At 34.3% G+C, this 25,604-nt stretch overlaps 1 protein-coding gene across 1 annotated transcript; it reads left to right on the top strand.

Moving 5' to 3' along the window:
• The first annotated feature begins 345 nt into the window (after positions 1 to 345).
• On the top strand, positions 346 to 14,044 carry LOC126820441 (26S proteasome regulatory subunit 4). Its single transcript, XM_050548424.1, has 12 exons — positions 346 to 406; positions 1,229 to 1,282; positions 2,589 to 2,685; positions 3,622 to 3,746; positions 4,831 to 5,016; positions 5,660 to 5,788; positions 6,324 to 6,420; positions 7,373 to 7,461; positions 8,117 to 8,217; positions 9,007 to 9,103; positions 10,921 to 11,130; positions 13,859 to 14,044. Exons 1-12 carry the CDS (start codon positions 404 to 406, stop codon positions 13,991 to 13,993), a joined length of 1,323 nt encoding a protein of 440 aa, XP_050404381.1. The 5' UTR covers positions 346 to 403; the 3' UTR covers positions 13,994 to 14,044.
• The last annotated feature ends 11,560 nt before the right edge of the window (positions 14,045 to 25,604 follow it).

Raw genomic sequence — 25,604 nt, 5'->3', positions numbered from 1 at the left:
TTCAAAATTTATTTTGTTTGTGTCAAGTATGTTGTCTGTTATCTCGTTTTATTATGTATATGCAATATTTTCTTGACCTATAGTATGTCTTTGTTAAGCCATATTAGCACATTGTGACAGTTGTGCGCTATTGGGGTGTGTAATAAAAAAGATAAATAATTTCGAAAATATATATGACCTAATGCTCGATGGAATATTTCTTTAAACAATCCTTCATGTTTTATTATACATATACATATAGAAACTCTCGACATTTTATTTATTTACCAGAAAAAAAATTGTCAACTGGTGGTTCAAATGGAAATCCCGAATTTAAAAGACGCGTGGATCGATTCCAATTTTCTCCTCACAGAGTTATTTCCCCTGGTGCATTGAGTCTGCGCACGATACACATCCGGTAAAGATGGTGAGCAAAAACAATTATTAGAAATGTTGTTTGATAATTTTTGATTAATTTCTATTATAACGTCATTTTTTGGAGACAATTGAAAGATCATTTCATATTTCGAAGACATTTATAACTTGCTATATAGAAAAAACAACAAGAAGACAACAAATACTAGAATAATAGTCATTTGAAAAGTAGAATCAATGTCATGGATTCGTTTCAATTCTGCTTATTCATCCGACAAAATACGAAAGATAAAAAAGAAAAAAAATATTTACTGACCAACAAAAAATTGCATCTCCCTGGACAGCATAGTATTTTACTTACTATCTGTAGACATTTCGTAGTTCCTTTAGCCTATGAACTGTCTCTGATAGTGATAGGACGATGCTTTTTGGAACTGAAGATCCAAGACAAAATTGAAAATTATAAAGCTAGCCTAATTCATTCAGTTTCTGGACACAATATGGCATAATATAATAGCATTGAAAAAATTATATGCTAGCATTGTTAGACCTAATAAGCCTTGAACTATAGGAACTGCTGGCATCAGCTTACACTTGGTAATCTTATTTCTTGGGCATTGCTCTTTAAAAAAGTCAAAGGTTTGGCCAATTTGAGTGTGACTGAACATGAAACTTGGAATGCTATTATATTCTTTAGACAACTGCACTGCACGCCACTTTACAGACTTCAAATTTTGATATATGACACATCGCAATTCCAAGATGGCTGCAATGATGTCATGCTCTGCTTCTGGTTCAGATATTATAATACTCTTGTAATGTAGTTCAGTTGTACCTTTTTGTTATCAAATGAAATGATCATATTTTTTTTCAGGGACAGAAACAATCTGGTGGATCAGGTGGTGGAGGTGAAAAGTCAGATGATAAGGTATAAGCTTACAATTGATAATTGATGTTCTATGCAGAGTTAATAATAAAAAGTAAAAACCTTTAAAGACAAATTTATTGGAGCTTTCAATCAGACATATCCACATTGCCAAATTACTGGTACATCATCACTTATTTATCTTTTCATTGGGTGAATTATGAGTTAAATTGGGTTTGAACACAAAGATGATTTGGGACTTTTCTGGAGGGTAATTATAAACAACATACATGATACCCCCCGCCCCCCCCCAAAAAATTTGGTTTAATCAAGGATTTTTTTGTAGCATTTTTATACGCCCACATTGTCGTCGCCCCCGTCCGTCCGGCGTCCACTCTAAAGGTCAAAGTTAATATCCGATTGACTTTAAATTTATACACAGTGTTTAAGGTCATGAGACGAAGAAGCCTATTGATTTTCAACGATTTTAAATAATTACTGCCAGAGTTATGGCCCTTGATCGAAAAATCTTGTGGACGCTCTAGAGGTTAAAGTTAATATCCGATTGACTTTAAATTTATACACAGTGTTTATGGTCATGAAACGAAGAATCCTATTGATTTTCAGCAATTTCCGATAATTACAGCTAGAGTTATGGCCCTTGATCACTTCGAAAAATCTTGAGGACGCTCTAGAGGTTAAAAGTTAATATCCGATTGACTTTAAATTTATACACCGCGTTTAAGGTCATGAGACGAAGAATCCTATTGATTTTCAGCGAATTCCGATAATTTTTGCAAAAAACCTTGAGGACGCTCTAGAGGCTAAAGTTAATATCCGATTGAATTTAAATTTATACACAGTGTTTAAGGTCTTGAGACGAACAAGTATATTGATTTTCAATGAATCTTTATGACTTGAACAGCTAAATCCACGATGTTAAAAGTTTCGTATACTAAACGTTAGCATGGGGCAGAACTTTATAAAAACCGAACAAATTCTAATGGTTTTCTGATAATTACTTAATGAGTTGTTACTCTTAATCAGATTTTAATGTATTATAAATGTAAAAATATGCGACAACTCTTGTTGACTGCCCGGACGATATAGCTGCTGTGGGCGTATGTTTCGTTGCCTGGCAACCTATCTTCTTTAAAACTAATCCCTTGTAATAATAGAAAATAATGTAACAAAGTTTAACATACATTTGTTTTCTTTGACGCGCAATGCTAGGGAGGAAATTTTGCCTGGACAGCAGCGTTTCTGTATTCTCTTCAAAGGTTCTTTTACATGTACATGCACAATAACAGGTAAGTTCTTATTAATGACAACAGTATGAGTCAGTTATTTATAATTTATTTTACTACAGGATAAGAAGAAGAAATATGAACCTCCAGTACCCACAAGAGTTGGCAAGAAGAAGAAGAAGTTGAAGGGACCTGATGCTGCTACAAAATTGCCATTAGGTAAGCTTACGTGTTTAGTACAAATAATGCAAATAAAGTACATAGAACTTACTACTGAATGTAATTTGATTACCGTACATAAATTAATAGTTCCGTATTCTCATATCATTACATACATGTAGTGGGTCAGATATGTGAAAAAATTGTGCAATTACATCCAATGTTTGAAATTGGACCCAGATATACATTCTGAGATGCTGATCATTTTGTGAAATTTTAGCCACTGCAACATCTGTTGTCATGACTGTTGCATGCAGGATGGTAGTCTGTAAAATAACTTGAGTACTTGAAATTCAGTTAAAGGAGCTAAATCGCTAACATTTGGGACCTAGAAATTGACAAAAGTGGGTCGCAACGCATATAATACTGTAGTATGAATGTATATAAACTGATTTACATTCAATGGTTTCCGTTTTTACTCCAATTTCAAATCAGTTATGTTCGGCGAAATAAGCCAGCAGTCTCAAGTGAGTGCAAATTTCTAGCGCCTGGTTATTCCAGTCTACATATGCCGTTTGATTTGGTGCAATGTGTCTAGCCTCGTCCCTCGAGTCTCTTGATACAACTGGGACTGAAGCGCATTACGGTACATGATTCGTGTACCAATGGTAAAATGTTTATTTTGTCTTAAATATTGGATATCAAAAGCCCATCTTTTTCCGGTAAGATCACAACATGAATGTTGATTTAATTTGACAAATAAATTGTGTTTTCAATGTTGAAGATTTTGGATGATATTGAGTTAAGAGACTTAGCTACTTTAACACGTAATACCACTACATTGTACATGCAACTTTGTAGAAATGGTCATCTGCTGGACAGTGGTTTCTGATACTGAGATAGATTGTATGTCATTCAAGTATATCTAATGTATTAACAGTAACTACATGATTTAATAATATCTGGTTTATATACTGTTTGAATTATATCTTGCAGTTACACCTTACGCAAGATGTCGATTAAAACTTCTCAAGTTAGAAAGAATCAAAGATTATTTATTAATGGAGGAGGAGTTCATCAAGAATCAGGAGAGATTAAAACCTCAAGAAGAGAAACATGAGGTTGGTTTGTTGAGAATATTTTCAGTGCTGTTTTTACTGCATTATGTATGCCATTGTATGAATACTTTAAAGGATCATTTCATAACTTTTTAGCTCTTGAAAAAAATGTTATACTATCCGTGGCCAAATACACATACATTCTTATCTTAAACATGCATTATGCAAGAGCTAAATCTGCCTATTGCAGGTCTTTCTTTAGGCCTGAAATGTTTTCTAAAGTATTAATTAGACATTAATTAACTGATCCAGGCCTTAATCAACTCTCGATGGCATCAGATTTCTCCGATATTAAATAGATTAGAATGGTTCAGCGATACTTTGATTTAATCAAATATGGAGGACCGAGAGTTAGCTTCGATCAACCAGTACGGTGGTTGAAATTATTGCACACGTCTGTCAAACCTTCAAAGGCTAATATCTTCGCTTGCAATAGAGTAATTTGACTGAAATTTTCAAATTATTCATTTTACATCATCTACTTTCGAACTATTATAGAAAGAATGGCTAGTTCTTTATCTAAATCTTACATAATGTATCTTTAAGTAAAATAGTTTATGTGCCAGTAATCAATCCTATATCTAAGAGAAAGTAGTCAAGGTACTGGATTGTCCCAGGTTCAAATCAAGCCTTATCTTGTCAGGTATGGAACATTCGAGACTTAAAAGTGTGCCTAGTCATTAGTAATGGACAAAAAAGATAAGGTCCATTTGTGTACACTTTTATGTATCGATAACAGTTTATAATCAAAGAATATTAAGAAGAATTCTGAATGTCCAAGCAAAATTCACCTCCCTAGCAGTGCAGCGGACATAACCATAGAAATAAAAATTACCATATGTTTGTCTCTCAATGACCAAAGTGTTCTGTTGACGAGATGTTAAACCCCATTTCATTGGCCGTTGGAAATCCAAGAATAGTATGCAGAAGTGCTGATGTCCTGGCAAAATTCTCGTCCTTCGCATTCCTGCACACAAGACCATAGAAATAAAAACTACCTTGTGACCAGGTTTATAATGACTAAAGTATTCTGTTGACAAGATGTTCAACCTCAATGTTTTTATATTAACTAATTGAAATGTTACAGGAAGAAAGAACTAAAGTGGATGAGTTAAGAGGGTCACCTATGTCTGTTGGTAATATGGAGGAGATTATAGATGATAATCATGCTATTGTATCAACATCTGTCGGTAGTGAACATTATGTCAGTATATTATCGTTTGTTGATAAAGATCAACTCGAACCTGGCTGTTCTGTTTTATTAAATCACAAGGTAAAATAATCATAATTAATTTGTAGAGAAACTAAAAATTTGACATTTACTTAGCAATACCACAGGAGTCTACTAATTTCCTAGGTAATCATCATTTGAATTTCAGTGGTTCAAATATCGTAGCACATACCACATTTATCAACTGATAATATACACATTCATATAATGCACAATTAAACATCACAGGAACAAATCCCTATGAATTATAAAAAGAAGTGATTGGCCTGTCTTGTAAATCAGGGAACAAAATAAGCTGTATTGTGGTGCAGTTGCCTTTTTAAATTTTGGTCATTTGTTTCTTGAAAAGTTTATGTAGCCTTAGACCAAACCTATTTGAGTTATAGGGTTTAGGGTTTTTTTTTATTTTGATACAGAAATAGTCACATTTCAAAATTTAAAATTTTAGAACTTAAAGTTTTAGAGAAGAGCAACCAATTGCTTTTTGTTTTTAAATTAATTTTTCCACCCAGAACATGGAAATCATTATTTTAATAGTTGTTCCCAATGAACAAAACTTCAAATTAGTATGGCCTTGTATATCAGCATGTCCAAGCTATTCCTCGAATATATGGCACATGTGTCAAGCAACAAGTAAAACTGAATAGATAAAGTGTAATGACTATTAATATTATGATTATTATAGGTACATGCAGTAGTAGGAGTATTATCTGATGATACCGATCCTATGGTAACTGTGATGAAACTAGAAAAGGCTCCACAAGAAACATATGCTGATATAGGTGGTTTAGATACACAGATTCAAGAAATAAAGGTATTATTTACCCTTCAACATTATATATCACGTTATAATGTCTATTATCATATACAACTGAAGCAAGAAAAGTAATTCATCAACATCCCACACCTCTGGAAGGTAAAGGGATAGCCAATCGCTGTATTATATTGGGAATCAACAACTGATTACTAGTAATGTACAATGTTATATGAGAGTAATACATTGTTTCGCTAACCTGGCGGTGTTCAATCCCAGTGTTGGCCCAGAAAGTTCATCAGGATTTTCCAGTGTGGTGTCCCCTTGTCACTGGTTTAGGACGGTGGACCTTGAAAGGGACAATGTATAGTCGTTATAAGATATATAATAAATAGTATCAGGAATTCTTATTATCTATAGTCATATGTTCTGTAAGTATAAGCTTGTGTATTTACACAGTTCTAAGGTTACCAGTTGAGCATTGTTGACGCAGCAGAAGTTCTTCCGAAAACCAATTTCTGTTTGCATGTGGAGTTCTGAGTTTAATCTTTAAATGAAATGGGGTATAATAATGAAATGATGTGTTATATTTCAGGAATCTGTTGAGTTACCATTAACCCATCCTGAATATTATGAAGAAATGGGAATTAAACCACCAAAAGGTGTTATATTATATGGTCCCCCTGGTACAGGTTAGTATCACAATTATTCCATCGTATATTACAATCTGTCATACCTAGCATACTACTATACTATTCCATCTTACATAACAATCTGTTATAACTAGCATACAAGCGAGAGAGAGAGAAATGGGGTTTAACGTCCACTTGACACAAACTAGGTCATTTCGGGACTAACATATGGTTCAATTTTATTTCAATAATTCGCATGCGCGTAGGAGTCTTTAGCAGTGGGAGGAAACCGGAGGACCCACAGAAAACCCACGAGGTTGGACAGGCGTCCCTACTCCTTGTCACGTACAACCGGGGAATCGAAACCCTGCCAGTTGACTCAATGACAGACCGTATGATACAGCACGCGTGTGCTAACCATTCGCCCATCCAACCCCCCCCATAACTAGCATACAAATATACTATATCATCTTATATAACAATCTGTCATACCTGGCATACTACTATACTATTCCATCTTGCATAACAATTTGTCATACCTAGCATACTAAAATCACTTTATTAACTACAGTAAATAAATATTCATGTGAGTTTAGGAATAGTGCATTTTGTGATGTCATGAAGGTTGACATAGTGTACACATTTCTTGCACTCTTCTATCATTTGTTGTAAGAAGATTGTATTTCCAACATGTAATCAGTATAAACAATCTGTATAAACAAGAAAATCATATTATTAAAATAAGAGTTATAAACATTTCATGTTTTGATGTGATAAAACAATGGATTAACTATCTTATGAAGTGTTATTTTACTTCCATCTTCATTAGCCCACTTGGTGCAGAAAACTAGGATGTAAAACTCCATTTTCGTTATATTACTGAAGGGAAGCAACTCCCCATAGTGGCAGCCTTAGGCTCTTCCTTTTGATCATTGATCAGCAGTCTATTTTTCTTCCATGGTTAATTTATTATATTCGGTATGCACATAATAATTTATGTTATTTTTTATAGGTAAAACATTATTAGCTAAAGCTGTAGCCAATCAAACGTCGGCAACTTTCCTTCGAGTTGTGGGTTCTGAACTTATTCAAAAATATTTGGTAAGTAATTTGTATGCTTTTATTGTTTGTGCATTTCTATTAAATTCTATTGTTAAACCAATTTTAAAGTTGCCAATCCTGATCATGCAATTTTTGGACAATATTGAATATTTCAAGTTAACATACAGATGTGACGGCATCCTTGATGTTGGCGTACCATTATTTCATATAATGGTACAGGCAATGTGCCAATCGTACATTACTTATACTAGTTGAAATATTGGACCCGCATGGAGTATTTCATTGAAATGCACATGCTGGATAGTGTCTGTATTTTAAGTTGTTTAATAGTCTTGTGCAAGACATTGCGTAATATATAGATATAGTCCTCGTGCTAAACCCACTCGTGCAATATCAATATATTACTTAATGTCTCACACTTGACCATTAAACTACACTTAAACTGTACGCAGATTGATCATTTAACATTTAATTAACAAAACAAAATAAAAATATCAACAGTAAATAATCTGCAGGCAAACGTGAGATGATGAACCTTGATAGATCGATCCAATTATATATCATGCCAGCACTACTTTAAATGGCCATTTATATTGGTAAACTTGAGAAAATTTTCTGAAATGACATTTTATTTTAATATTCTGTTAAAGGTAATAAACTAGTTACAAAAATGATATATTTTCTCTAAAAACAGGGAGATGGTCCGAAATTAGTTAGAGAATTATTCCGTGTGGCCGAAGAACATGCTCCATCTATTGTGTTTATTGATGAAATCGATGCTATAGGTACAAAAAGGTAAAAATCTTTATTTCCAGACATTTAAATAGAAAAACTCTAAATATATAGGCATGATAACAATGATGAATTTCTTAATGTAATACAGAAGGAACAGAAGTTCACTCAAAAATTAACATATTGATTAAAGAAAAAAATTAATCACATCCTACTAAATAACATGGATATTACTTCAAACTAGTGCAGTGGACAAGTCCCACACAACAATGGGCGTTGGATGGCTGAATGGTTAGCACGTGCACGCTGTATCATAAGGTCTGTCATTGAGTCAACTGGTGTGCTTTCGATTTCCCAGTTATAAGTGACCATTAGTAGGGAAGCCCGTCCAACCTCGTGGGTTTTCTCTGGGTCCTTCAGTTTCCTCCCACTGCTAAAGACCCCTACGCTTAGTCGAAATATTGAAATAAAATTGAACCATATGTTAGTCCTGACATAAGTTTGTGTGGAGGTTAATCTCTCTCTCTCTAACTCACACATAAATCACTGGTTTATGGCACAGAAACACAGCATTTCGATAAATATTCTCTTATTGATAAGTATTTTCTTAAGTTGTCAAGCACAAATATACATCATATATATAAACTTTGGTCCAGAACAGCAGGAGGTTAAACCCCATTTCATTTCATTTGTGCTTGATAAGGTTAAGAGAATACTTTTCACAATGTTGTGCTTGTGTATAATACAATAGTGGTTTTTGGCCTATATAACTGTGTTATGTTCCCAATCTCTAAATACTATAAAAGAATTGTGGATATATTTTATTTCATTATGTATGTTTTTATATTGTAGATATGATTCTAATTCTGGTGGTGAGAGAGAAATACAGAGAACAATGTTAGAGTTATTAAATCAGCTAGATGGTTTTGATTCTCACGGTGATGTTAAAGTACGAAATTCCATTAATTATCAGTAGTTTTATATTGTTTAATTGTTTCTATCTAACTGTGGGTTCGCTCCCAGTGTTGGGCAAAAAAGTTTATCAAGATTTTACGCCGTGGTTTCCTTTTGCCAGTGCTGCAAAACGGAAAGCCTGACAAAAACTTGTCTAGTCATTCGGATGTTGCACAAAATAAGGTCCCGTGTACACATTGGCATGCATGTAAAGATCCCTTGGCAGTTGGAATTTGATATAATAGTGGAGAATCACGCCGCTGTCAGGTCAAAATTTCTCACATAGCACATGGCGTATGCCCGTCTTCATTAGTCCAGTCAGAGCACACCAGTAGGACGTTAAACTCCTTTTCATTTCATTTCTATCTAGCTATGGAATGTAACATTTGTTTTAAGTCCAGTTTTTGTTAGCATATTGATTTTAGATGTACCTGACAAAATGCCAGGCATTAATAAACTGGTACTTGACATATTTAATTTCATTCATTCCGACGTGCATTAACCCTTTCACTGCGTATACCCGGTATTACCGGGTATTACCGGGTATTATAAAATGTCGGTAAAATGCGCGTACCCGGTATTACCGTGTACTCTGTAAAGCCCTCGCTAAAATTAGTACCGTAACTGCAAGTGCCATCTATTGTTTTTTCTATACACTAGAACATATTTCCACGTGTTTCAAAGCGGCAAACCGTAAAATGGTGGAGTGCATAGTGACAACGTATACGATGCACTCTCGACGAAGTCGTGAATGACGAATGACGTCTTGCTGATCAACACGTGGACAATTTCGAGGCGGGTGATACACATAATTCGTTTCCAGTTACTTGATAATGATAGTAGTCAGGACAGTGATTGGTATTATGGCCGTGCATAATGAACAAGCCCAATGTGAACACGATAGCCCTGTGTCTGCAGTCGATTCTGACAATAATTCTGATGTTGATCATAATGCTGGCCTGCTAGATCGTAAAAGACGTAGGCAATTTCTGAGTCCCGAACGTGTAGATCTATTGATTGACTATATTGATAATGATATGGGACTTGGGGATGAAAGTGAAAGTAAAAACAAGGTATTGCAATCCGCACATGGTCATGGCAGCGGGAGACGTGATGCGCGTGTTCGTGGCGGCATTGCTCATGGCTGCTATTGATTTTTTGTTCATTTTATATATCTTTATCAAAATCCAGTGAAAAAACCAATATCTTTTAAGTATTTCATGGAGAAAAATTTGTTTTCGTGTTAGCTTTAGTGAGAAATGAGAAATCCAAAATGGCCGCCATGACGTCAAGTGACTACATTATTATGCAAATTTCCAAAATTCTATTTTATCATCTTAGCCCAACCTCATGCCCATCCCAACAGACAAAAAGATTTTTCATAAAAGCTTCCATAAGTACTGCTTGGCATTCAGTTCCAACCTCCCTTTTTTCCTCAAAAAGGAGTCTAGCACAGGCAGTGGATTTACGTCTAGCATTGAAAGGGTTAAAAAGATTGAAAATGCAGACATAACGACGTACACAAGTGATTATGTCTGACGAAGTCTGAATTTATGCTTTACAATGTCTGCAACAGGTGCATTATTTGCAGGCTTGGTTGTAAGTTAAAGCTAATATTAATATATAAATTTATGTGTCTCAGCCATTCCTTATTAAAAATTCTGTTGAACAAAAAAACAAAATGTGTAGTCTGAGTTGAACGGAAAACTTTTATATTGATATTTTTAAAATTTCATTAATTGGATTTTAAGCAAAAATTATTGAATTTAATATTGTTCAAAAATGTAATGAATTATTGTTTTTATTTAATAGGTGATCATGGCAACTAATCGTATAGAAACATTAGATCCAGCTTTAATTCGACCAGGTAGAATTGATCGTAAAATAGAATTTCCATTACCTGATGAAAAGACAAAACGTAGAATTTTAACTATACATACTAGTAGAATGACTTTAGCTGATGATGTAAACATAGATGATTATGTCATGTCTAAAGATGATTTATCCGGTGCTGATATCAAGGTAAGTGATAGAGAGATATACAAATATTTTCCTTAGGCCACACTAAGTTGAATTTCAGATCTAAAGGAACACCCATTAATTTTACTTCCAATTACTTCAGGCAAAAAACTAATTTAACAACCAAAAGCACTTAGTTCCAAATATTTAATTTTTGAAATTTTGGCAAAACATCGCAAACAAGAATATTTATTGATCAAGACCCCCAAGATCTAAAAAAATGAATTACCTTGGCCTTATATCTAAATTATAATAACATCAAGCGTGCAAAAAATGTTTTGACAAAAGATAAAAGCCAATCAAATTTATGCAAACAAAAATGGAGTTATCCCCCTTATATTGGTTAGTTCGCTTGCAGGATTATATTTAAAGTAACAAGTGTTTTATAAAAGATATATTATGGGAAATAAGATAAAGAGCTGGCAGTTCTCACTATAATATACTATTCAAAAAAAGTAGGGGATATTTGATTTTTAAGTGTTATTAAAGTCACCTAATGAAACTGACGAAGAAACAAATGACAAAATGAAATGAAGTTCACATTCATCGATTTATTCCAAATGATCGTTAGACTAAGTAAGGCACAGACTGACCATTATAAGGGTAAAATGATACCCGGGGTCAAACAGCAAAGTTACCACAGCATCACAACCAAGTCAGTAATGGGTAAATCCTCCTCTGTTTGCCAAACAAGCATTGATCCGACGTGGCATACTCCTAATGAGACGTCTATGGTCATTTTGGTCCAGATTGTCCCATTCCTGTTGCAACGCAGCAGCAAGTTCTTGGACATTGGCAGGACGTTGTTGACGTTGACGTAACCTCTGTCCAAGCATGTCCCAGACATGCTCGATGGGGGAGAGGTCGGGACTCAGTGCTGGCCAAGGTAATGTCGTGATGTTCTGTTGTTGGAGGTAACCTGTAACGATCCTGGCCCTGTGACATCTTGCGTTGTCATCCTGGAAGATGAAACGGCGGCCATGACGTCGTGCGAACGGCACAACATGGACTGCCAAGATGTTGTCCCGGTAGTACTGGCCTGTAACACGCCCTGCAACAACATGTAAAGCCGTTCTTCCAGCAACAGTGATGCCTCCCCACACCATAACAGAACCACCCCCAAATCGATCATGTCTGATGACGTTAACGTCTTGGAAGCGCTCGTTTCGACGACGCCACACCCTCCTACGTCTGTCAAAAAAATCAACAGTGAACCTTGACTCATCTGAAAACATCACATTGCTCCAGCGTCGATTATCCAAGTGTTGACGATCCCTACACCAACGACGTCTTGCCTGAATGTGATGATCTCTCAAACAAGGGATCAGGCGAGGACGTCGGGCGCGAGGGTGACCCCTATGCAGTCGATTCCGAATCGTCTGGCCACTCACTCTCACACCAGTGTCTGTTTGAAGACGAGCGCTGATCTGATTTGCTGTGATGACACGATTTCTCAAGGCCAAGGTACGGATAAATCGATCCTGGGCTTGAGTTGTCGCCCTTGGTCGACCTGAGCGTGGTCTGTCCTGTACAGATTGTGTATCACGGTATCTGGACCATAGCCTGCTTATGACAGACTGAGAAACATTCATCGTCCGCGCCACAACCGCCTGTGTTATGCCGATCTGTAGCATGCCAAGGGCACGTAACCTTTCATTTTGGGTAAGCCGACGCATATCAAAATTTGTTTTCTGGTCACTAAAACAATTAAACTGATGTTTCCACCCAGGAATTCAATGCCACAATGACTGTAACATTCAAAGTCAGAGTCGTGCAAATCTTGGGTTGGACCCCCATGATGATCCCAAGCATCACCTGCATTCCATGCGGTAGCTATTGGAGCGTTTGGGCGTCACATGTAACTGGAAATGTTTCTTCTGTTAGGTTTGATAGTGACTTTTTTCGTAGTCATTTGCATATTTTAGTATTATGCCCCCAAAATCAAATATCCCCTACTTTTTTTGAATAGTATAGTTGAGCAGCAAATCTTATTCTAATCCAGTAACTATCGCAGGCTAGTGATGACATCGAGAGTTGATTATGCCTGGATTTAATTAATGTCTAATTAATAATTTAGATAACATTTCAGGCCTAAAGAAAGACCTGAAATAGGCAGATTTAGCTCTTGCATAATGTATGTTTAATTTATAAAAGAAAAAGAAGTTATGTTCCGTAATTGCCTAGACTAAAAATATACTGTATTATAACCATCTTCAGCTTGCTTCAAACTCCTGACTTTCTCAAATACAGTGTTTAAAAATTCCCATTTCTAAAATTAGTTGGCATCCATAATTGTTTTTGTTGAAATATTACACATCTTAAATTGTTAGAACTACTAAAGTACAGTATATATATCTGATCATTATGGTTAAAAGCTCATTACTGATGGCAAATTATTGTTTCCTTAAAAATCCGATAAATTGAATAACACTACACTGTTCTGGGCAGAGTTGTGTGAGAAACATACAATTTATATATATATTATAACACTTGATGACAATTTATTGTTATTTTAAAAGCAGATAAATTAAATAACACTACATGTACTTTGTTCTTGGTGCCATAGTGTAAGGATCATAGAATTTATATATTATAACGATTCCTATCTGTAAGCTATATGTACAGAATGTGAATTGTTAGCTTTAAGATATATTATAACACAATATATAATTTCTATTTATAGGCTTGCTTTAAGATATATTATAACATTCTACATAATTTCTATTTATAGGCTATATGTACGGAAGGTGGTTTGTTAGCTTTAAGAGAAAGAAGAATGAAGATAACAAATGAAGATTTTAAGAAAGCTAAAGAGAATGTATTATATAGAAAGAATGAAGGAACACCAGAAGGGCTATATCTCTAGTTTAATATCATATTGTGTCATGTTTTCTCATCATTAAAATATAATTATTTATCTTTGTTTTTTATGTCTCTTACCCAACAAATATATCTTGTACCGATCTTATAACTCATGTACGAGCTTTTACCGGTCTTATAATAAGGGTGTCAGCTTTTACTGGTTTTATTTCAAGGGCGTCAACTTTTAATGGGTTTATAACAAGGGTATCCACTTTACTGGTCTCATAATCAGCGTGGCTCAGTTTTACCAGTTTTAAAACAAGGATGTCAGCTTTTAATGGTCTTATAACTAGAGTGTGAACTTCAATGGTCTTATACCAAAGGGGTCAGCATATGCAGGTCTTGCATCTAAATAAAGTGTCGGCTTTTACTGGTCTCATAATAAGGTTGTCGACTTTTACTGGTTACAAGGGTATCCACTTGACCGGTTTTATAAGTAGGGTATCAAATTTAATGGTCTTATAACTAGACAATCTGTTTCACAGAGTATTATTCAAATCTTCTAATATCTCTGTAAAAGATGACCACCTTCAACAAATGACGTCATATCACGTGGCATCATACATTGGCTCAATGACGCGTGCATTGTTTACATAAAGACGTTACAGATTCGAGCAGAATGGCCCCTTTTACTCATTTTAATACCTATTTACACTAAAATAGGAAATAATTTTTACCTACAAATACTTCAAACGTCTTTATTTATTTTTCTAATACATAAAAATTTTTTTAGAATTTAATTTGTCGGAGAAAAAAGTTAATATTTGTGACTCATTAAGTCGCATCGATGTCATCCTTATCAGTGATTGTCGCGGCCTAGCGAATATTCACTGCGGATCAGTGTGATAACTAGAGTGTTATAGAGTGGTTTTATAACAAAGGTGTCAGTACATATATATACAGGTCTTGCAACAAATGTGTCAGCTATGAGCTGTCTCATATTAACAAGGATGTTAGCATGTGCCAGCTCCTATAATCGGAACAGACAACAAATTACTAGCAACTACATACCTAAAGTTCATTTCAATCACAGATCCAGCCAATTCCACCTTTAATGGGGTTTAACATCCACTCAACACAAACTAATTTGCTTGTGCATATATAGGGGCCTTTAGCTGTAGTAGTATCCTTGGAGAAAACCCATGTGGTTGAACAGGCGACCCTAGTCCTTGTCACGTATAAGTGGGAATCGAAACCATGTCACTTTACTCAATAACACACCCTAGGATCTAAACCATTCAGCCACCCAAAGCTTCTAGTTGCCAGGCAGTGAAACGTGGGAAAAGAAAGGCATGAGGTATAATTTCTTATCCACACAATACTTCAGTCATGTTGAGACCAATATTTAACTTTTATTTCTATTGTAATTTTACAATGCATGTAAAATTTTGCCTTGACAGTGGCATTTCTGCCAAATCTTCAAGTTGAACTGTCAAGGGATCTTTTAGGTGCACTACCAATTTGTCTATGAAACCATTGTTTTTGACACCATCCGAACGACTGGACACATGTTATTTCCCTTGTCAGAAAGCCAGACAAATCAAATGTGAATTAAACTGGGCCTGTCAGCAGCATATCTGCAATCTGGGTTTTCATTATCAACATGTAAGTAAATGATACATAGCAAGTCCTCATTTATTTCAAGGTATGGCCACATAACCTTTTACTAATTGCATGCCTATGCCCCTTTGCTTAGAAAACGTCTGACTATCCCTAGCCATTTTTTGGAGCAGGACGTTAAACCCCAGTTCATTTAATTTCCCTGTTATTTTCATCTTTTTTTTTTCACGGCTGTGGAAAACAAAATCGGTTACAACTCTCTGAACACAGGCTTTTTCTAAAGTTTTCACAGTGAACGGATTGTCATCCCATATTAAACAAATCAACTCATAGTAGACATAGAATCCCTTTTTTTTTTATCAAAATCACATAGATACATCGCGTAAGTTAAAAATATTTGTAATAAACCTAGTTCAAGGGCCTCAAAAGCATACAACTGATTGTTGTATTTCTTTATTGGCCGAGAACTCCTTAAAAATGCCGAGACCCTAACTAAGCCGCAAAGGTATGTCAAATTGTAATTAATATCCTGAAACAATGACGTAGGTATCACAAGCCCCCCAGACAACAATAATGGACGACTGATTTGTCATAAACAATAATACAACCGATAATAATGTCTCCCGGTACTACCCCGGTAATATAAACAAACAAGACTCTCCCGTCATTACCTGTCACACATCGACATAACAAGGACACGTGTTTGGCTAATTATATCGCTGCTTGGTTTCGCGCTCTAATCCCGATCAATGATTGGCTTACTGAGCCGTAACACACAGGCACGTTGGACCAACGAGGCATCGATCTCTACAGTGCTAGACACAACAAAATGAGATAAGCGCGAAGTAAGACGTAACTTTAACTGTGTTCTGAACAGAAATACCAAAGCAAACTGAACTGCTTAATTTTATCTATACATTAGATTTATTTATTCATAAATTTCCAAGATGCCAAGCAATAGTGATAGTGTGAAAGTGGCTGTGCGAGTTCGACCGTTTAACCAGGTAATTTGGGGTTTATTTTTTATCTATCAAGACAGGCATGTATTTTTCAATTGTAAATAATACATGGACGTGAGTTCTGTTAAGAAGACTGATGAATACGGACAAGAAATTTAACGGTCAATATATATACCAGAACGGCAATACTATTTACTTCGTGTGGGTATAATTAAATGAAATATTTATCAGATAGACATAGAGATGACTTAAATTCCAAGGTAACTGAACAAAATCGATCCTCGGCCCGTGGATTGATTTCTTGGGTTTTTGGTTTTGTTTGTGTATCAACTTTTCATTTCATTTAGTTTATAAATTAATTATAATTTTAAAACTTCCTTTAGGGAACCTTTGTGGTATTTTATTTGTAGTTTTTATTTGATATTCTTAAAACTTCCATTTAAAAACTATTTTTTTTTTGATTATAATTATTTTAGTTTTATTTGTTCTTGATAGAATCACAAATTTTAAATGTACATGAATCACAAAATGTCTTGAATACAAATCTTTTATAAAATCTATTTATAAAATAAGAATGAATTTAATTTTGATCTGTGTCAAACTTTTGTCAAAATAGGTTTGTGCAGTGTAACATTACATGTACACACCCATATATAGGGGTAGGGGAGCACTCTTAGTTGGGGGGGGGGGCTGAGGTTATTTTGCCCAAAATTTTTATTTGTCACTGGAATTTTCAAAATGAATCACTCATTAACTAAAACAAGTTTTTCACAAAGCTGTGATGGATGGATGTTATTTTTAATTAAATACACAATTACACAAAAATATAAATTTTCAATATTTTAAGAAAAAACTAAAAACAACTTATTGTTCCCCTTTCAAAAACAATTTATTTTTCCCCTTTCTCGGATGATTGTGCCCGAAAAACGGAAATACATAGTCCGAAAAATGGACGGTTCACCTAATCTGCACATGTACAGATAGTTGTTATCTTAAAGGAGGAAGGAGGTGGGGTTGGGTGTCACAAACAAAGTTTTTTGAAATGAAGATATTTTTTATGTATATAGAAACATAGAAATGTTAAACGGTTATCATTATATAGATTGCTTTATCTCATATTTTTACAAGAATTGTTTAACAGCCAGAGTGAGCCCTCAACTCAACTGAACCATTGAAAGTATTCTGATTAGGGCTTATTCTAAAGTCATAAAAACTATTAACAAACTGCCATTGTCTAATTATTATCTAACAAAACTAAATAGGCTTAATTACAAATCTGATCAGATTCATAAAGCCTTGATTAATTAATCTGATCTTTATATCTCAGTCTTTTGAAAAAAGATCACAATTGTTGATAGCGCATTAAAATGGCGTCAGCATAACTGGATTATCCTTGTGTGGAGGGCCCTCGACAAGTTAAATAGATTTGATTTGGTGCATGCATTCTGAGGTACAGGTACATGTATATTTACACAAGTTAAATAGAAAATAATGGATTGCCTGACAAGGACAGCTGTCTAGTCATATGGATGGGACAAAAAAAAAACGCGGTCCTCCTGTATACATTGGCATGCTCATTAAAAATCCCTTGGTAGTTGGAACTTTATATAAGAGTAGGCCTTAGTGCTGCTGCCCAGGCAAAATTTCCCTCATAGCACACTGTATGGCGTATGCCCAACTTCATTATCCCAGACGGAGCGGAACAGTAGGACGTTAAACCCCATTTCATTTCATTTTAAAGAAAAAATAAGTATTGAACATTTGTCACACTTTTGTCCACCCCTGCATATGGTATTATGGAGTGCAGGTATTTACATAATCCCCCCCCCCCCCCGAACCCCCCTACTAACGATAATGGCCATAGGATTTTACATATACCCCCCACCCAAAGTGGTTAATTTATGAGTTATAAACATAGGCGTAAACACCAATTTTACTTTTCTTTTAATTGAATACCTCAAATTTTCGGGCATCGATTATTTTTTGTGAATGCAGCTGCAACAGTCTGATTGAATGATTGGAATTCGGGTCTGCATTGAGTGGGATTTCGGTTACAAAACCATTGTACAACTTTGGAGTTGCTTATCTCACAGGCAAGGCAAGAATAGCAGAAAACGCATTTGTGGCAGTTATATTTTCAAAATGTTCTCCAATAGAGCGAGGGACCTATATCCCGCGACAATTGGTTGTTTGGTTGGGATTCGGGTCAGCCAACTATATTGGACCACATTGAAGTTACTGTATTCAAGGGCTGGAGTAGCAGGAAAATGCGTTTGCGGCAGTTAAATTTTCAAAATTTTCTCCCGATAGTCCCGTTTCCGTGAACTGTAAACGATTGATTGGTTGATTGGTTTATTAGACCACTTTGAAGTTGCTGTATTCACGGTTCACGGGCTACAAAAGCAGGAAAACGCGTTTGCGGGCGACAAATCTTCCCAATTTTTTTTTGTGGAGTGCGGGGGGGGAGCTAACCCAAATTTTTTCAGGCATTTTGAGTTCTGCCCCCCCCCCCCTTAACAGTCATCCAGCCCGTACACCTATGGTTATAAATTTGAAATTTACAGATCAATATACATGTAAGTTGGTCAGAGATTTGTTTTTTGGTAATTATTAATCTATATATCTGGTCATTAATCTAATTATTGATTGATATACAAATGTATAAGTAAAGACTACATGTGTATAATCACTATGGTTTCTGTGGATCTTTAGAATCAGGCTTAATTTATTGTATTGATTTTGCTATGAAGTTTATTGCAGAACTAATGCCCGATTACTGGAATGGAGATTTGTATAGATGCTACTGTTATATTGTCTGTGGCTAGAAATAGAATTGATGATTTAAATCATTTAGATAAATAGCAGCTTGTTCTTGCTATTATAATAGTTAAAAAATAGATGATTAAAAATGAATACATTGAAATTTTTTATTCAAATTACTTTATTCTGAAATGATTTTATCCTGTTTGAAGTTTTCACAAAATAGTCTTGATTGTCAAGTATCGTTTCTATGATAATAAACAAAGTCTCCGTTATCCATTTTATCATAAATTATTAAATGGCGAAGGTGTTCTAATCCAGTTAATATCTAAGCTATCAGATGGCTTTGAGAGCTGATAATAGGCTTGTCATGTGAATAAATGTCTAAATAATAATTTATATAGCATTTGAAGCCAAATTTAGTTTTTGCATAAAGCATCTTTAAAGATTTAGGTGATATTTACTTTTTGAATATCAAAAAAACAAATTTAGAAAAAGTCCCCTTGGTTCAAATTACTTAATATAATATTGTCATTAAGGATACCTTTACATATTTCAATGTTACAAAACAAACATAAAAAGCTTTGGATCAATTCTTTTGGTAATAAGTAGTGATAGGTGTTGAACAGGAGGCATGGTATATGTGTACCTTGTCCTGATCCCAGTTCAAATAGCAAACAAATCTTTTTGTTACATAAATTTGTATTTAAGCTGTTGTTGGTTTTCAAATATTAATTTTTCAAATATTACTTTGTCAAATATCAAATATTAATTTTTCAAATATCAAATATTACTTTGTCAAATATCAAATATTACTTTTTCCAGTATTGCATAAGCCTATTAATTTTTCAAATATCAGATAATAATTTTCAAATATTCCAATCAAAAATTATGTCATATACGTTTTGTACCTAAATAAAGAAGTCTGGTCATAAAAAATGTTTTCAGTACGTGAAGGGTTTCAAATTACTCGTGATAAGTTAGAGATAAATTTGTACCAGTTAGAAATAGCCTAAACCTGTTTGTATTCTTTTTACTTATATTTACCCTCTTATATAAAAACATGTCTATATTTCTACACAGGTAACAATCTAGTCTTATTTGATTGACAATGGGGATTAACTTATGAATGTATACATGGACCTTGATGTCCATCGACGTTGAATATTTTTTATTATTCTTACTTATTATATACAGTACATATGCATAAATATTCATATCTTGGCTGGAATTTATATGAAATATTTGATCAATCATGCGTGATAAAATTCTTTTATTAACAGATAATAATTTTGTACCATTAATGACTAATTTTCACGACGTTTGGTTTACAGTTTTATCATAATACACCTGTAAACCCTGTTTTTATTATAGAATAGCATGAAAATACAATATCACATCAAGTTATCTGTTTTTTCATTATATTAAAGGCACAACAAGCTAGATCGTTTATGTATATATCTCAAAAGTCAAAATACATGTATGTTCGTACAATTTGGATTAATGTAATCACTTAAATCGCTCGGCTGATGAATAAAACTAGGGCATTAAACCCCATTTCATTAAGAACCTTCAGGAAGAATATATATGATGGCCTATACAAAAAAAATGTAATTTATTATTAATATATTTGTCTAGACATAGAAAGATGGCTGTGTGAAATCCATAGAAACAATTCTAAACATTAAATGGTCATAATTGAGTTACAATGTATCATACAATTACAGATACCCTGTGAAAACTGGAGATTTCCCATTAAAGATACATTAAGTAAGATTTAGATAAAGAGATAGCCATTCTTGCTATAATAGTTCGAAAATAGATAATGTAAAATGAATAATTTGAAAATTTCATTCAAATTACTCTATTCCGTGCGAAGATATTAGTCTTAGAAGTTATGACAAGACATGTGCAATAATTGCAACCACCATACTGGGTGTTTGAAGCTAAGTCTCACTCCTCCATTTTTAAATTAAATTATGGCTGAACTGTTCTAATCTATTTAATATCAGAGAAATCCCATGTCATCGAGAGTTGATTATGGCCTGGATCAGTTAATTAATGCCTAATTAATCATTTAGAAAACATTTCAGGCCTAAAGAAAGACCTGCAATAGACAGATTTAGCTCTTGCATAATGTATGTTTAACATGTAAAATTCGATATGATTTTTTTTTTATGACAAATACAATACTAATATTTATCTGTGTAATATTAATATATCGGTGTATATGTATTTTGATATACCATCTATTGTTTGCATATATACCATTATATTCACAAGGTCTAAATCACAATATGGGAGTTTCGTATTTACCAGTAGTTCTTCGCGGAAATATCTAATAGGTTAATAAAAATATTTCTTTAAAGTATTACCTTATGCACAATCATGATTATTATGTAAATTGACCCTATCTCATAAAACCTGTCTACTCAGGTTTAGACAGGTGATCAGTTTATTCGGGTTGGAAGAGTTGGTTTTTCTTTGTCAGTGGTGCTGATCAGATGGGACGAAAACCCAAGGCCATGTTTACGCGTAGGCATGCATATTAAAGAACCATTGACAGCTGGAATTCATTTGCTGTCCAGGGCAAATTTTTTCTCGGAACACACTGTATGCCCATTTTCATTTAATTAGTTTGGTTGGTGCAGAAAAGTAGGATGATAAACCCCATTTCTGACAAGGACAGCTGTCTAGTCGTTCGGATAGCACGAAAAACCGAGGTCCCGTGTACACATTGGCGTGCAAGTAAAAGAATCCTTGAAAGTTGGAATTCGATATAAGAGTAGGCCGCAGTGCCGCTGTCCAGGCAAAATTTCCGTCATAGCACACTGTATGACATTAAGCCCCGTTTCATTTCATTTTAAAACCCCATTTCATTCATTCTTTATTACATATTAACATATTAGTAAACCATTCTATGGAATATGATTACTGTCATTATTGAGCATCATTTGAACTAGGACGGGGATTGGATGGCCGAATGGTTAGCGCGTGCTCATGGTATCAAAAGGTCTGTCATTGAGTCAACTGGTGTAGTTTCGATTCCCCGGTTGTACCTGACAAGGAGTAGGGTCTCCTGTCCAACCTCATGGGTTTTCTCCGGGTCCTCCGGTTTCCTCCCACTGCTAAAGACCCCTACACGCAAGCTAATTATTGAAATCAAATTGAACCATGTTAATCCTGAAATGACCTGGTTTGTGTTGAGTGGATGTTAAACCCCATCTCTCTCTCTCTCTCTCTCTCTCTCTCTCTCTCTCTACATGTAGGTAGGACATATTTCAAGAGAATGATGAAAAAGACTAGGGAATCTTTATAGTGAAAACATCACACGGTTAAACAGACATAATGTAAGCTAAATCTGCCTATTGCAGGTCTTGTGTTTGAGCATTAAATGTTATATAAATTATTAATTAGACATTTATTAACATGACAATACCATAATCAGCTCTTGATGCCATCTGATACATTTAGCTCTGATTTTTAAGTAAATTAGAACAGTTTGGCCACTTAATGATTACCGGTAAATTTTAAAAATGGAGAAGCGAGGCTAAAACTCAAATAACCAGTACAGCGGTTAAGATCAATGCACACATCTTGTCAAAACTACAGCCATTGATAACTTCACTCTAAATAAAGTAATTTGAATGAATTTTCAATATATTCATTTTGCATTATCTATTTTTGAAATATAGCGTGAACGGCCAGCTCTTTATCTAAATCTTACATAATGCCCCTTTAATAAACAGTAATTGTATTACACAGACTAGCTAGTATCCTACATGTATCTATTTTAATTCAGCTACTGTAAAAGACATTGAATCAATTTGATTAGAATTTAAATGTTTAACACAAGGTAAATTTTAAGGATACACAATTACTATGCATACACAATTACTGAGTTTAATACTATCCATAAAATTGTACCTTGTGTTAAAATGTTGATTTACTAAATGCCTATCAAGAAAGTTAGAAATGTTTAGTAATGATTCTACTACATGTCTATCTTTTGATAATGATTTAGATTACATGTACATGTACATGTTACTCTGATTGACCTATTGATGACTTAATTAATGGATTCACCTATTGAAGACTGTATAATTAACACCAATGAAACTGTGTAACAGTCACAGGTTCAGTTCATTTCTTTGTGTAATACTTCCCCTGGTCTTCATTAGTTAGGGTGAGAGAAGGAGTCTGAGAGCTATTGAAGACTGTATAATTAACACTACTGAAACATGTCAATGTCCAATTCATTGCTTAGTGTAATACTTCACCCTGTCTTTATTAGTAGGGACAGACCTGGAGCCTGAGAGCCCCTAAAGAAACTACTGTACTCATATACATGTAGATTGTGGGTACATTTTTGTTTCAGCTAGGGAATCTTTTTAGGTTTGAACTTATGTCGTTTTTGATGAATTAGTAAAATTTCCACACCTAAATTAAATTTGTGAATAAGCTAGAAACATCAGAATATACTCTAGAAAGCAACGTTTACTGCCCTCAGACCCCTCCTGACTAGTCTAGACCCCCCCCCCTCCCCCTACATGTATGATGTCACACATTTGATTAACCAATCAGCGTTGATGTTTCTAGAGGGTTACCCACAGCCTGTGTACCTCACGGCAAAAACGCGCCGTAACAGATCCTAGTGTAATAAATACCCCTCCTTACTATCTGATATGTGTGTGAAATTCATGTGATCTATATACTACCGTACTAATAATAATAGGTAATAGGTTGTAGTATCATACTGCGTGAAATAACACATTTATAATTAATATAAAGCACCTGAAACGGAACACGATGGGTCTGCCTAACCTTTTCATATCCTGATCTTAGTAATCTATGAAGAAAAAACTCTACATGAACGGTTATTGAGGTTAAGAAATATTAAGATATTGGACATAAAGAAAAAATTTGATTTAAGAACATGAACTATGTTATTAAATTCCATTGTCTATTGTGTTATATAATCCTTTGACTTACTTCTTGTCATGCACATAAATTCCTGTAAAAAAATATATACTATAGTTTATGACGGTAATATTACTAATTTATTTGGAACTTTACAATTCTTTGATCAGGTTAATAATCTTTTGACTTATGTCTGGTCATGCACGTAAATTCCTGTGAAAAATAAGTATACGGATAGGCCCTATACATGTATATTAGTTTGTGACAGTAATATTAGTTATTGATCTGAAATTTTAAAGGTTTATGAAGACAATGATATACCATTAGATGACTTTTAAGGTCTTTATTACATTAATTACCTTTGTAAGTTACACATTCAATCTTACTGAACTTGTCACTCAGTGACTTTACACAAATATCATACAATGGATTTTAAGTTTGTTCAACTTTATTTGGATCAAAGTAGGGGAGACAAAAAATGCCCTGAGCAGTGGTACATGTATTACAGACAAACCACATTGATTATTCATTTGTCTTGTTATACCCAAATTACTTACTAAGAAAGTGGTGAAATGAACATATATAATTATTGAAAGATTAAGTCTTAAGACATTTAAAATTAAGATACAGATTTGAAATTAAAAAAGAATTAGAAATAATAAAATAACATATAACCTTGGTCATAGATGTATTTTTTCATAAGATAAACCTAAAGCTCTGTTGAATTCTACTAACAAATAATATATATCCTTTTATTCATAAATTAGTGAATTTGGGGAAAGTATTTACTAGTTTTCGTATAATGGTATCACATCCAATCTAATTGACAATTGCAGGACACAATTTACATCGTTTTGTTTTGACCTCCAGAACTTAAGATTTGTTCATATTACAGTAGGTATCTTGAATATATACTGTATTCAAAATAAAAAGTTTCATATATTTACAAGTTTATATTTTGACATAAACAAAATTATGCTGCAAATTCTTGCAATCCTAGTGCAGGATCATCTGGCTGAAGTGCTCTATTCCATTATATAGACCCCTTCTTCATTAGCCCAGTTCAGAGCAGAACAGTAGGACGTTAAACCCCATTTCATTTCATTATAGACTTAGCATGTTCAAGGACAACTCTGTTGGCAATGACTATACATGTACATGTAGCTTTCAGACCCATAACAGATCAATCTGATTAAAACACAATCTGATTAAAACACAGATCCAATTGCGTTTGGTTTTTATAGTTCAAAATTTCGATTTTACTTGTCTTTACTACACTTGGATCTGGAAGCGTTGTTATTTAACTCGTGTTCTGCTTGAAATGAGGGGTCAGCCAATCAAATGGTCTGTCGAATCGAGCGTTTGACCTTTTTTGCACGGAACTGTGGGTAGACATTAGCGGCAATAGAAATCAAA

The sequence above is a fragment of the Patella vulgata genome, chromosome 5 (assembly GCF_932274485.2).
Source record: "Patella vulgata chromosome 5, xgPatVulg1.2, whole genome shotgun sequence".
Lineage (NCBI taxonomy): Eukaryota > Metazoa > Mollusca > Gastropoda > Patellidae > Patella > Patella vulgata.
The sequence above is the reverse complement of the archived record's forward strand: the minus strand, read 5'-3'. Positions and strand labels throughout refer to the sequence as shown.